The sequence below is a fragment of the Oenanthe melanoleuca genome, chromosome 6, assembly GCF_029582105.1.
Source record: "Oenanthe melanoleuca isolate GR-GAL-2019-014 chromosome 6, OMel1.0, whole genome shotgun sequence".
Lineage (NCBI taxonomy): Eukaryota > Metazoa > Chordata > Aves > Passeriformes > Muscicapidae > Oenanthe > Oenanthe melanoleuca.
In genome coordinates, this window is record NC_079340.1 from 30,150,218 (window position 1) to 30,163,965 (window position 13,748).

Below are 13,748 nucleotides of genomic sequence, written 5' to 3' on the forward strand. Positions count from 1 at the left end.
CAAAGACACTTCAAGAAATATTCTTCTCCCAGCATCCATCAAAAGCACTGACAGTCTTAGAAAAGTGTTTTTCTCCAATTCTGAAAGCCTTAAGTATACTGAAACCACATGGTCATCAATACAGACACAAATTGAATTATATCCATTAAGAATTAAGGAATAAATAGTTCTCAAATCAGGCAAATTTTAAAGTAGAATTTTTGTTCTGTTAATTCATTCTCAAGGGAAGCTGAATTTGTCAAGCCCCCAGTAAGAGAATATCCTTGCTCCCCATTACAGGAGATATTTTGGAAATCCCATCATCAGGGATCTGGGGACCTTTAGCATAATGAAGAACAGAAATATCATTTCTGAACCTGGCAGTTGTGGTAAAGTTTGCAGACAAATATATCACAAAGGGAACTTTGCATGTGTTGAAGCAGAGAAAATGTCCCCTTACTCCACAGAGGAAGATAAACAGGTTTGGTTTTTATTCAGCCTACTGTCAGCATGGTGTTAATTTAGGAAAACAACCTGGAAGCTTGGATGGGCAGGATTCAGAGGCAGGAGAGCTCAGCCCAAATGTGCAGCACAAAGAGCATTTTCTCTGGGATGGAGGTACAGAATTCATCAACTCAGGGGCAAAAGTTCAGCTGTGTTTGATGGAAATCAGCATTTTTATCAGAATTTAAGATCTGGCTTAGGGTGACATTTGTTTTATTGTTTTATAGGAAAAGAAAAGGGACATGGCTAGATATGGCAATATTTGGAAGTTTTATGTCCCATTAAAAATGCCAGTCATGAGTATATTATTTTAAATACATCCTGAGTGAACTGGCTTCCAACTGAATATATTTCATCCTTCCTGCTCTCCCAGGAGTCCTGTTCTGGAGAGCAGAAAAAATGAAATACTGAAACCATCCCCAGTTTGTGCAGCACAGGAATACAGCCACTCCCTTGGGGCTGAGCTTCAAGGCAACAACCTGAAAATGTTCTGAAAGAAAGAAATAGAGGTACGTTTCCTTATGTAAGAAAATCTAACATAGATTTTAAATTCCCCAGCCAAATTACACTCTGGAAAAATCTAATTTCTTAAATTACCACATACAGTGGTGCTTTTAAAGGTTATTTCCATGTAACTTTGTTGTGACAAAGCTGATGCTTCCAAATATTACTTGTGTGAAAAAACCAGCAGACATTTCTGCATTCCTGCTCAAACTGCTCTATTGTAAATTTAAGTTCACAGACACATTTCTTACAACTCTGCTTTATGACTCTACAATGAGTGAAGTTATGAAAAGACAAATTCTTCATTGTTTCTGATTTTTTTCAGCAGTGATTGGCTCATTTTAGGCAATCTTAATGAGGTTTGAAAGAATGCTGTAGAAGTCCTGAATTTCTGGGATGCTTCAGTTTCCTGCATTTCATGATAATTCCCACTTGAATTCACACCTCTCAGGCATGAGATGTCTTTCACTGCTCAAATTCCTAAAAAGACTTTCATGCCAACTCCTGAAGAACTCTTTGGGTTTTGGTGGGATTTGTGCATGTGTCTGTGAGTGGGTTTTGGTGATTTTTTTTTTTTTTAAGTGCCTTTGCTTTTATTGTGCTGAAGAGAGAAAAGTCAGAACTGGAAAGGTAAATAAAAATACATAAAACTGAGTATGGGAACATTGCCACAGTGTGGAGGGACTTAATGTCAATTTATTACTACTGAAGCCAGCAGTCAAAATATCTCTTGTATATATAAGAATACATAAACCAGCAGATATTATAATTTTTCTGGCATGCATTGCATGCTGGAAGAACAATTTCACATTTTAAGGAATCATCTTTAGAGGATGTGAACATTGCAGAAAATCACCAGTAAAGAAAAGCCATAACCTCTCTCTTCACTGCTTTCACTAAAGGGAAAACCAGATGGATACTGCTAATGCCACAGAACATAAACCAACATTTACAGCTCAAAGAGTGCTGGAAAGAAATTCATTTTATTCATGGCTGGTGAGGCAGGGTGCTGATCTTTACTAGAATTTTTTTTTTTTTAACTGACTCTTCTGAGGATGATTTTCATATATATGGTTACATTGTCTTTGTCTCTTAATAGATTCAGTATTTCAGCCAAGTCATTTCCTACCCTGCAGACACTTTTAAGGACAGGACACTTAATATGTCAAAAGTGATGGGCCTTATGAGGATTTTTACCTCTACATTGCCTTTATCAGTGGTCATAAAACTTGCTTTTTCAGCACTATTTCAAAGTCAGATCAAATATTTATTGTACTTATGGGAAATATTTACATAAGCTTTTTAAAACCTGAAATCTGAAAAAGTATTAAGACCCATTTGATTCATTTCTGTGACTCAATGGCCCCTGAGAAAGAGTTTAAAGTGTGGAAAGCAGCACTGAAGAAGCAGCTCCTGTGTTCTACCTTCAGTGCACTGACCACAGATTTTCCTCTTTCCTGTGGTTACCAGACTTCAATTGCTGTCAACAAGAGCCACAACCTTTGAAACATCACCAGTGAACCAGCTCCAGAAGCTGATTTTTAAAATGTTTTTATTTAATATTTTGATTCCAGCAGCTGTGTGGAATTGCCCTCTGACACAAATCTGTGTATTTTTTTCCTGCTGCCACCATACAGATTGCAATAGATGAAAATTTTGTTCTGCCAGATTGCTGCATGATATTCTGCTTCTTAAAAACTGGCTCCTTAATGATCATTTTTATTTTATGTAAATGGAAAATCCCAAATCAAGTTGTCTGGGAATTGTGATGTGCTTAAACCTTGTGCTCCAAAAAGTTCATCTTTTCTTCCTGCCTGTGATCAATTTATAATCACACCAGAGGAAGAAGAAATCATGCACAGCTAGAGGGAAGTCACAGGTCACCACTGTGCTGAGATGGAAAGCAAGATTTGTGCACCATAATTATGGATTTTTCCTGGAACTTCTATTTTTCGCTCCTGCTAGACTCAGGCCCTCCACCTAATATATGTAAATATATCAAAGAGATCAGAGCATTTTTCAGGATACTTTGCAAAAAAGAGCAGTAAAATCCACAAAGAATCCAAATTCTACAGCAAAAACATAGCACAACACTCTTAAAATATATTTTATTTGGGAAAAAAAGGATTATAAAGCTTCTCTAAACACTGAATGTGTCATGTCTTCTCAGAAACAACCACCTGAAGGAGTTGCTGTCTCTCAGGAGGACTGTGGGAATACATCCAGGAATGACTGGCAGCCCCCAGGAATGTGGTGAACAGAACCTTGCTTTAATGTCACTGTCAGCCTGCTAATGCTCCTTGTATTTACAGAAGGATTTTGTCTTTCACAGGTCATCCTAGCACTTTATTTGACACTTTATATTATTTTATCAAACAGGATTTAAGTATCTTCAGTGTCCCTTGAGGTTATAAGAGACTCAAAGTTCCACTGCATCATAAACAGAATTCCCAGCCCTTTCTGTAGAGGAATTGTTGTGGTTCAAGTGGCTGATGAGGTTTTTCACTTCCCACATGCAGATTGTACTATTACCTACTGAATTCTACACATTTGTTTTCCATGATCTCTTCCATCCAGAGCCTTGAAGCAGGGCCACACTTTGACTCCCAAACTCCATTGGACATTGGATACAAACAAGTCCTAATATGGATTTTCCCAGAGAATGTGAAAACCACTTACTGAAAATGTTATACATCATGAAATAATTAAGGTTTATGCTCTCATAAGAATTATTTCTAGAATTATTTCTACTTCTAGGTTGCATCCAACCTTAAATATTAATATGTAGGTTATATAAGGAGCAGAAATTAATAACACTTTACTGGATATACATGGTTACCATGGTTTCTGGACATTTGAATTTTTAAATTTAGTTTATTAAATGCTGCAGAACCCAAAACATTAATAACACGGATTAAAACTTTTTCCATCCATTTAATATGCAATATACATTAGAACACTTCTATTTCTCAATATGCATTTTATCAAACTCATTCAATTACTGTGTTCACATTTTCATTAGTTGTAGTCATGGAGTTGCTGATTGCTCTTAAAATCAGTTTTTGCTTCATTTCCCATTATTTTTTCAGGAAGCCTGCTGTCTTAGAGACTTTTTCCTCTTTAAAAATTTATGTCATGGAACCCCATGTTGTCAGGAACACTGATTGATTCATCAGTGTTGAGTATCCTGCATTGTTTCACACAGATTTCAAATCCCAGCTTCACAATGCTGCTCTCATCCTGTACCTTACAGCATAATGCACTGATGCTGAAAAATTACTTATTAGCTACAAAAAAACCCAAAAAACCAAAACAAAACCAAAACAAAACCAAAAAAAAAAAAAAAAAAAAAAAAGGGTCTTTTATTGGTACTTAAAATAAAATAAAATGCTCTCTCAGGTTGCTAGGATGTTTCCACAGCCCTGAAATACTTCAAGCTTCTCCCCTTTAACCCATTTGTTAGATCACAGTGCCTGGCACCCCTCCATGCTTTCCTAAAGCAAAGTCTGAACTCTAGGAATACTCACCACTAAAAAACCTCAGGGTGCTGCTAGTGGAAATTCTGATTTCTGCTCTTAGGAAAACCCCCAATTTTTGAGGTCCAAATTGGTCCTGGATGCTGATATCTGGGATTAGCATTCTCCTTCCCTCTGTGTTGTGAGAGATTACACATCTTCTAGATCTCTTTCTTGTTTTTTTTTTCTGTGCTATTGTGCAGGGACCTTTCACTGATTTAATGTATTTCAGGGAGGTGGGTAAATGCTCATCTGCAGGAATATTCAAAGAAAGGACCAGAAAGAAATGGCTTCTCAGTGATTGTGCTGCAGCAGTCATGGATACTTGTGGCTAGGATGAAATTAGAAAGAAATGGCACAAAACTGGCACCATTATTTAATTCACACAACTTGATATGTGAATTAGATAATGCTACATTTTACATTTCATTATCTTTTTGGGCCCTTAGAAAAAGACAAATATATAAGGGGAAGGAAAATATTTTCAGAAAAAAACCACAACAGCATATGAGAAATTTGTTCTTTGGTGAAATCTGGTCAAAACAAAATAAGGCTGCAGGCAGTCATTAAAGTCTTTTCATAGGTCACTCCAGAACCTTTGAGAATTTACATTCACATGTCCAGCAGGTTCAGTGGAACTGGAACAGACCATGATCACTTGGAGGGAAGTTTCTGGATAATTTTAAACTTTTCAGCTGAAAGCATTTGGAAAGGGAGCCAAGTGTTTGAGTCTTTGATTAAAGCCATCTGGTTTTGCATCAGTCTGATAGAGTTCTAGAAGCTAAATATTCCACACTCTGAAAATCATATATTGGTTTTATTTTTGTGTTAAATTCAGCGGAACTCTGAAGCCCCAGAAATAGAATCTCCTTCATCAATATTTTTTATTTAATCTTTTTCTGAAAATACAACATGAAATAAAAAGATCCCTACTGGGATTATGAAGTTAGACTGTGATTAAATATATCTTGACTTTTGATATATTCCTTTTGCAAAAATAAAAAAAAGGGAAAAACTGAGGCAGAACTCAACTGTGCAAGTCTTTTGCTCTGTACAAAACCCCTGATAAAAGAGGATGGCGTCAGTTTTTAGTCAGCCCTCTTTCAATCAGGGACAATTAACCAGCAGAAAACTCAAGGAGCAGAAATGACACCACCAAGGTAATTTGTAATGCACATAGAACCCTGCCCCACAGCATGTGTGGGTTGGTTACACACCCCCACCTCAAACTGGGGTTTGTATAAAGGAATGCAAAGTGGATTTAAAGTTCACCAGTGGATCCCAAGAGCTCCTACAGCTCTAAATTAAGGCCATGGAAATCAAAGAGGTCCCAGAAGCTTTCATAGGAATATTCCTGCAATAATTACTGTGGAAAGGAGAAACCTAAAAGGGAGACTGCACACATCTCTACATCAGTCTTTCTCTTGTTCAAACTCACAGAAAAATCATGTACAGTCATGAGCCATGACTAGAATCATACTTCTCATTATTTATTTAATCATTAATTTATTAAAATGGCTTTTATGGTCACCCAGAACTTTATTCTCCACATGTCCTTAGTGAGGACCATTGGAGTTGTCTGGAATGAAGTCTTTTCCACTGGGTATCACATCCTGGATACTTGAGAGGTTTTGGTGGGTTTAATGGCATTACTGACTCTGCAGTTAAACAGCTGAAAGCTTGGTATTAGCTGTTTCTATAGCAGCCCAAAGTTATAATTTTATTTACAGAAGAGTGAGAGAACAAATTCCCTCGATGTATTTTGCATTCTTGCTTGGCAGTGGTTTAAATTCACAATAAGATGTGAAAGAGGACATCCAGTTAACCACCCCAAAAAAAAGAAGTTAACATCTCTGAACATCTTCAGTTCACATCCATTTCCTGTGCATCAGTCCTGAGAACTCAGTGCTGGTGAGTAGCTGTGGATTAGAAGTGGAACCAGTTCATCCAGTGCACACTCTGCTTTCCCTCTGGTACCTCACATTTCTATTCCTTTCAGCCCTTCAATGATCCTTATCAAAAACCTTTTCCTCATCTCCTCCCTATCCCTCTGGTGAATCTTCAGTATGTATTCACCTGGCACATGCACCCTGATTTTCACCCCATCTGAGTCTGAAAACCACTCAGATTCTTTTTTTTTCAAGCCAATTGGTGGCACAGCCCTCATTTCCTCTTTTGCTTCCCTTTTTCTGATATCTGTCCTTATCTTCAACTACCTTAAAGTATCTATTTCCTTTAGGCATTTCATTTATTGCTTGGTTTTCTGATGTCAAGAAAACGGAAGAAAACTGTCAAGAGCTTCTGCTTCTATGGTGCAATAAAAGTTTCAAAGAACCCTTCTCACAAAGCCCAAATCCAACAAAGTAAGAAAATAAGCAAATTCCTCCAAAAAACATGAGCAGCAGCACGTTGCCCAAGGACACAGAATAAAAACACACCATTAGCAAAAATAACTAAAATTAATGGAGCTAGTAGCTGCTCAGGCTGCTCCAGAGGTGCAGATCCCACAGTCCTCAAATAACAACACAGAAAAGGGAATAAAAAAGCTCTTTACTTCTCCAAACAGGTATTTCTCAGTTTTAAGAGTAGAGAGAGATCTCTTGGGACAAGAGAGTTTCAAGAAATAAATTCCAATGTTACAGTGACCTGGAAGTGGCAGTGAGTGATGTACAGTGCTTCAAGAGTAGATTTCTTTAGAAGAAAGTTGGAAAAGGCATCAGCTACATGTTGTTTCTTGAGTTCCCACTTGTACAAATTCAATTGTGATTAGAATGAAAAGAAGGAAAAAGAAGATCAGCATTATTGCATCTTCTGTGACAAAGTGACATTGTGGCAATGTACGAGCATTACATCTTGCCATCTCTGGCCATCTAGTGGCATCTTGTTCTCCACAAAATATAACAAATAAACAATTACTATTATTATTTCAAAGAGGAACAGACACCCCAACAACCCGTGTATGTTAAATAATGAGCTTCTAAGTACATAATTCTTGTTATCTTATTAACGCTGCGGCACAGAAAATTGGTTTAGAAGCTTCACAGAATCACACAATCAAATTGGAAAAGATCTTTTAGATTACTGAGTCCAACCTGAAATTGGAGTGCAAATGTCCAGTGCTCCTGCACAGGGATTGTCACCCCGGTGGCTCTGCCTGGTGTGGGTGACAGCTTGGGGACAGTGGGAGGATGGGCTGGTGCTTGTGTGCTGCTGCTGCTGCTATTGAGGGCACCAAAGAGTGGCTAATTTCTTTTTTGCTGTTTGTTTTTAGAGTTGAGGTTGAAAGTATGAAAGATAGGGTTTTTGTTTTGGGCTTAGTTGTTTGTCTCTAAGGGGTGTCAGAGGACGGGGCCAGACTCTTCAGTGGTAGCGACAGGATAAGAAACAACGGCCACAAACTAAAACACAACAAATTCCACCTCAACGTGAGGAAGAATTTCTTCACACTGAAGGTGGCAGAGCACCGACAGCCGAACAGGGAGGCAGACATTCCAAAAACACCTGGGCACATCCCTCGATCCGGTCACGCCGCTGTGGGGGATCCCCAGAGCTCCCTGACCCCTCGGACCGTCCTGAGACCCGCGTGTGGGGACACACGGCACAGCCCTGCCGGGACAGGGCGGGACAAAGCGGGACAGGGCAGGGTAGAACACAGCAAGGTAAACAGGGCAGGGTAGAGCAGGGCAGAGCAGACAGAACAGGGCAGGCGGCGGAACCGCCGTTCCCGGGCCGCGGGGCCCCGGCCGAGCCGCGAGCGGCGGCGGCGCTGAGGCGGCGCTTCCTGCGGGGCGGTGCCGGCAGGGCCGCGGGCTCGGCTGCGGCTGCCGGGGCTGGGCCGGCCCCGCTCCCCGCCGGGCTCCGCTCCGCTCTCCCCGCTGGCCCCGCTCTCCCCGCCGGGCTCCGCTCCGCTCCCCCCGCCGGGCTCCGCTCCCCGCCGGCCCCGCCATGCAGCGCTTCACCGTCAACATCAAGCTGCCGGCGCGGACGCTGACGGGCGCCCTGAGCGCGCCCAACCGCGGCGCGGCGGATTGGTGAGGGATTGGTGAGGGATTGGTGAGGGATTGGTGAGGGACTGGTGGGGGATTGGTGACGGACTGGTGAAGGATTGGTGAGGGATTGGTGAGGGATTGGTGGGGGATTGGTGGGGGATTGGTGAGGGATTGGTGAGGGATTGGTGAGGGATTGGTGGGGGATTGGTGAGGGATTGGTGAGGGATTGGTGAGGGATTGGTGGGGGACTGGTGGGGTACTGGTGAGGGATTGGTGAGGGGTTGGTGAGGGATTGGTGAGGGACTGGTGGGGGATTGGTGAGGTACTGATGAGGGATTGGTGAGGGATTGGTGAGGGATTGGTGAGGGACTGGTGAGGGATTGGTGAGGGATTGGTGAGGGATTGGTGGGGGATTGGTGGGAGACTGGTGAGGGACTGGTGAGGGACTGGTGGGGGATTGGTGAGGGGCTGGTGAGGGATTGGTGGGGGATTGGTGAGGGGTTGGTGAGGTACTGGTGAGGGATTGGTGAGGGATTGGTGGGGGACTGGTGAGGGATTGGTGAGGGATTGGTGGGGGACTGGTGAGGTATTGGTGAGGGATTGGTGAGGGATGCTTTGTGGTGGCTTAGGGTTCCAGCAGACAGTGCAATATTATTTTATAATGCTTTTATGTTACTAAATAGTACTTACCATCTGATAAACATCAAATACAGTGTCTAGTAGCATGCATTCTACTTACCAAAAAACTCCCTCACTCCTGATGTGAAGAGCTTTTGTTCTGTTTTACTTGTGGATGATGCTGTGTGCTCTTCCAGGGGCTGGCAAGGTTTGATTGCCTATGGATGCCATTCCCTCGTGCTCGTGGTGGATGCCAACTCTGCTCAGACCTTGCAGGTTTTGGAAAGACACAAAGCCAGTGTTGTCAAGGTGAGATGTACCTGGTTTGTGGTGTAATACTTGGTTCTGGGGTTTATGTTGCTTTAAATACTTGACATGATGTTCCACGTGATTTTCACAGGAAATCTGATGTAAATTGCAAGTGTTTCACATGATCTCTTTTGCAGCTAAGTCACATCATGCATGCTGAAATTTGAGTTGAGGTTGATGGTGTATCTTTCTAGAAAATATAGAATATAAAATATAGAATATCTGGAAACATTTGTTAATGTTACAGAGCACAGATATGTTTCTAGGCAAGCTGTTAACATAAAAGGATTTCAAATGAACGTTACAAAATATCAGAGGAAGCTCTTTGCTGCTGCCCTTTCTGATCCTTCATGTTGTGAGTGCACCATTTGTATAGGAAGTTACTTTTAAGCTTTTCCTTCTTTTCTTCCCTATAGAAAAGGAACAATAGCAGACAAAACTGAACATTTATTTTGTGGTATAAAATGGCTAAAATTTTAGTTTAAGTGTAGGGTACCTGTACTTTCCTTTGAAGGTTCTTGTCTTGAAAGTGCAAAGTTTGACTTTGGGTAGAGGGTGGAACAGGATGTATTTCATTGATTCATCATTTCTTTGATTGTGGACTGTGACAGATTGACTTAGGGTTTGAGGGTGGTTTGGCTGGCAGATGTGTTTGATGGTCTTTGGCACAAGTACTGTATTTATTAGAAGGCAGTCAATAATTTATAAAGAATAATAGGGTTCTTAGATTTATATATATATATATAGATATAATTTAATATTTAATATAATTATATGATAATTTAGAAGATCATTTTTTCAAAGCCACTACCTGAAGATTTATGAACAGAAGTAGACTGCAAGAAAATGGCTGATTTGTGAAGTAGGAGAATGAAAAAAAATCCCTTGTATGTTAAGAAATAGTATATAAGAAATTGTTCTGAGGCCATGATCATTGCAGATACCTTTACCTCTCTTAAGAAGTTGTCTTCAATTCTTAGATTAGTTTTTCTAAAGAGTTTGTAAATGCTAAGAGCAAAAATAAGCTGGAGCGTCTGTGTAAGTCTGACTTAAACTCCTTGTAGTAAAGGCTCACACCAGCAAACTCAGTCCACTGGTGATCTTCTCCCCAAAAACCTGTGCCTCTGTTTTGAAAAATTCCTAAACACACCACATCTGTTAAGAAGAAAACAAAGAAAAACCACTTGTTTCATAATCCTTTTGCAGTCCATTTTGCTGTTTTCCTTTGAATGCATCCTGCCCTTTGGCTGTTGTAACTGTGTCTGGAATAGGCAATAGCTTCCCTGAAAATGGATCCATCTTAGTTGTCCAACTGTCCAAAAGGTGTTTGTGGGGGACTGGTGACTTTTTATGGAGTGGATTATATCTGATTTTAGAGTATTGAAAGCATGCTTTTATGGAAGAAAACCTAATTACAATAAAAGTTTTTTGATCCATCACAAGAATGAGAGAATTTTTGTGTCATTTTTGATGCATCAATAAACAGTGATAATAAGGCTTTATAAATGAGATGGTATAGGTTGTGAAAATTAAAAAAAGTCACCTCTGGTTCCTGTTTCTGACTGATGTTGTATTTTGAAGTTAAGTAGACAATGAGTAATACAGTTACAAAATAATATCTTTTAGCAGAAGATCAGGTCCTGTGTTGGACTTGTTGGATCAGTGGGACTGCAGAGAGGAAAGAGGTTCACGGTGTGGGAGCACTACATGGGCTCTGGTTAGGATTGGTCATGTAAAAATCTTCTTTTTTGTTGTTTTGAACTTGGTGACAGCTCCTCCCTTGAGAAAGGATGTTTTCCTGACTTGGAATTTGCTTTGGAGTAATATACATTTGTAAAATAGCTTTGTAGGTTTTTGCAATTACAGTTACACAGCCACCTGCAGATATCCTCAGGGGTAGTTCTTTCTTGAACAGCAGGGAAGCAGGAATTGCAAAAATCAAATTTGTAGGTAGAGGAGAGTCTCTTAAGAATTCTTTGTGATTCTGGTAGAAACATGCTTTGAATTTATAGCTAGAGCTAGAGATTGTGTGCTGTGCACGTGTCACGTTTGTTTAATTTATTCAGCTGCTTTGTGAGACACATCCTGCTCACACCTCTGAGAGGGGCAGCACAATGGGGCCAGCAGGGCTCTGAAATCTGCTGTAAATGTGGTTCATGGTGCAAAGTTAGTGGTGCCTAATGATAATCCAGCCTCAGTTTGTAAATGTCACGTTTTCAGTATCTGCACGAAGTCCTGTGTTCACCTCACCCTCCTGTGACAGGCAGTGACAGCCCACAGGATGGAATTTTCGTAGCAGGTGAATTCCCATTAGCTTAGCAATAATGTTTCTTTATTCTGCCAGTTTCTACAGTCTCTCCTGGGGCAGAAGTTCACCTTAAAAGCAGATAGCAAAAAACAGCTCCGTGTGAGATAGATAAGGAAGAAGTCAGTATTATCCATCCCCTTGTAATCTGGGAGCTGTAGACAGAGTGTTTCAGATTTCAAGACACAGTTTTCTCATAAGTATTGCCAATTTACAAGCCTGTGCAGCTTGAAATCCCAAGGTGGAAAGTGCTACATGGAAATTAGTTGTGGCAATGTGGTGAAAATAACCAAAAAGGTAGCAAGTGTCAGCAATAACTTGTTTTTGTTTTGTTATGAGACAACACATAGAGACTAACCTTCCTTCCTCACCAGTACCACAATATATTTGTCATATTAGGAAAACTACATGTTTTAGGATGTGTATAAAAATAATTTTTCAGCTTTCATTTGTTTGGAAGTCAGTGGGTTTAGGTTTGTGGGTCCCCACAGAACCATAAACATTGCCATTTGGTTTCCACTAGATATTTGAGTGAATTCTCTATATACATGGTGTATTTTGTTGTAGTTACCTTCAGGAACAAGGGTTGTTGGTTTATATAATTGAGAATATCAGCCATGCAGTCATGCAGCACAGTGCTGACCTACCTTAAATTTACACAATGATGGTGGCTTAGAGGTATGTTACAGGTGCTATTGGCATTATTACCATGCATTTTTTATTGAGTTCATTATCTGAAAAATATGAACTATGGTGTCTGTGCCATATATTTGTCTCCTTTAACCACTTCCCATCTGTATTTTCAGGTTAAATGGGCTAAGGAAAATTACCACCACAATATTGGCTCTCCATATTCCTTACGTTTGGCTTCTGCTGATGCCACAGGGAAAATCATTGTGTGGGATGTGGCAACAGGAGCAGCTCGCTGTGAAATACAGGAGCATTCAAAGCCCATCCAAGGTAATGATAGTGCCTGATGTTTATGTGGCAGTTATTTTATGGAGCATTGTGTACAAATCCATCACCTGCCTTTTATAAACTGTGCTCAGTTCTGACAGGGAATTTTCCTGCTGGGATTACCAGCCCTCTCAGTGTTTGCTTGTTCATTTTATGAGTAAATGTAAGATTTATGTCCCTCAGAGGAATGCTGTGAGATCTAATTCATTATGGTGATGTTTTCCAAGATCCTGTGACAAAAAGGGAGAATCTATTTTTATGAATGTTATTGATTGAAGTAATAACATTTACTATGTCAAGTACATCTTCCTGCTCTTCAGCTGGAGTTGGGATTTTTTGGGGCATTTCAGCTATTTTAAAAACTTGTGATGATGCTTATGTTTTACCTGGTGGGCTTTTAAAATCTATTATAGAAAAGTCCTCTTATGAAATTCGGTTGTTTGTTTTTTGTTATTATTCTGTTTTATAAATCCTGTGAAAGAAAATGCAACATTTAAAATCTGTTACTGGGCCATTGAAAATTTGTTTATTGACTACAGTTCATTTTAGTTTTATTACTTTTTGTTTTTGTGTGCATTATAAATTGGGTTTTATTTGCTCCTGATGCCGATTCACTGAGGGTTTGAAGAAGTTCTGACCATGCTACTTGAAGATTTCTACAAGTTTTCAGACCAAATGAAGCCTTTCATTTTCTATAAAACCAGGGAAAGCTCTTCCCAGCTCTGAGAGAGCTGAATGTTACACTCAGTTTCATTTTACTCTTGAGTTTAAGACTGATGGAAAGGTTTTAGAGTGGAGAAGTCATTTGTGTCCAGGTCCAAACTGATACCATCCCAAATATTAATTGTCTTTCCTATTTCTTTTATCAGACATGCAGTGGCTGTGGAATCAAGATGCTTCCAGAGATTTACTGCTTGCAGTTCACCCACCAAATTATATTGTGCTGTGGAATGCTGACACAGGCACCAAACTTTGGAAGAAAAGTTATGCTGAAAATATCCTGTCTTTTTCATTTGACCCCTTTGATCCCTCACATTTAGCTTGTAAGTTTATATGTGGGGCCTGGGT

At 40.0% G+C, this 13,748-nt stretch overlaps 1 protein-coding gene across 4 annotated transcripts in view; it reads left to right on the top strand.

Moving 5' to 3' along the window:
* The first annotated feature begins 8,308 nt into the window (after window positions 1-8,308).
* WDR11 (WD repeat domain 11) overlaps window positions 8,309-13,748 on the top strand; it is a 34,294-nt gene continuing 28,854 nt past the window's right edge. For 3 of the 4 annotated variants that reach the window (XM_056495061.1, XM_056495062.1, XM_056495063.1), the window contains exons 1-4: window positions 8,403-8,533; window positions 9,307-9,418; window positions 12,530-12,683; window positions 13,550-13,723. In XM_056495061.1, coding sequence (XP_056351036.1) covers window positions 8,448-8,533; window positions 9,307-9,418; window positions 12,530-12,683; window positions 13,550-13,723 — 526 coding nt within the window. In that variant the 5' untranslated portion in view covers window positions 8,403-8,447. Of the gene's footprint in view, window positions 8,534-9,306; window positions 9,419-12,529; window positions 12,684-13,549; window positions 13,724-13,748 lie in introns of all 4 variants that reach the window. The other variant, XM_056495060.1, reaches the window with a different exon arrangement.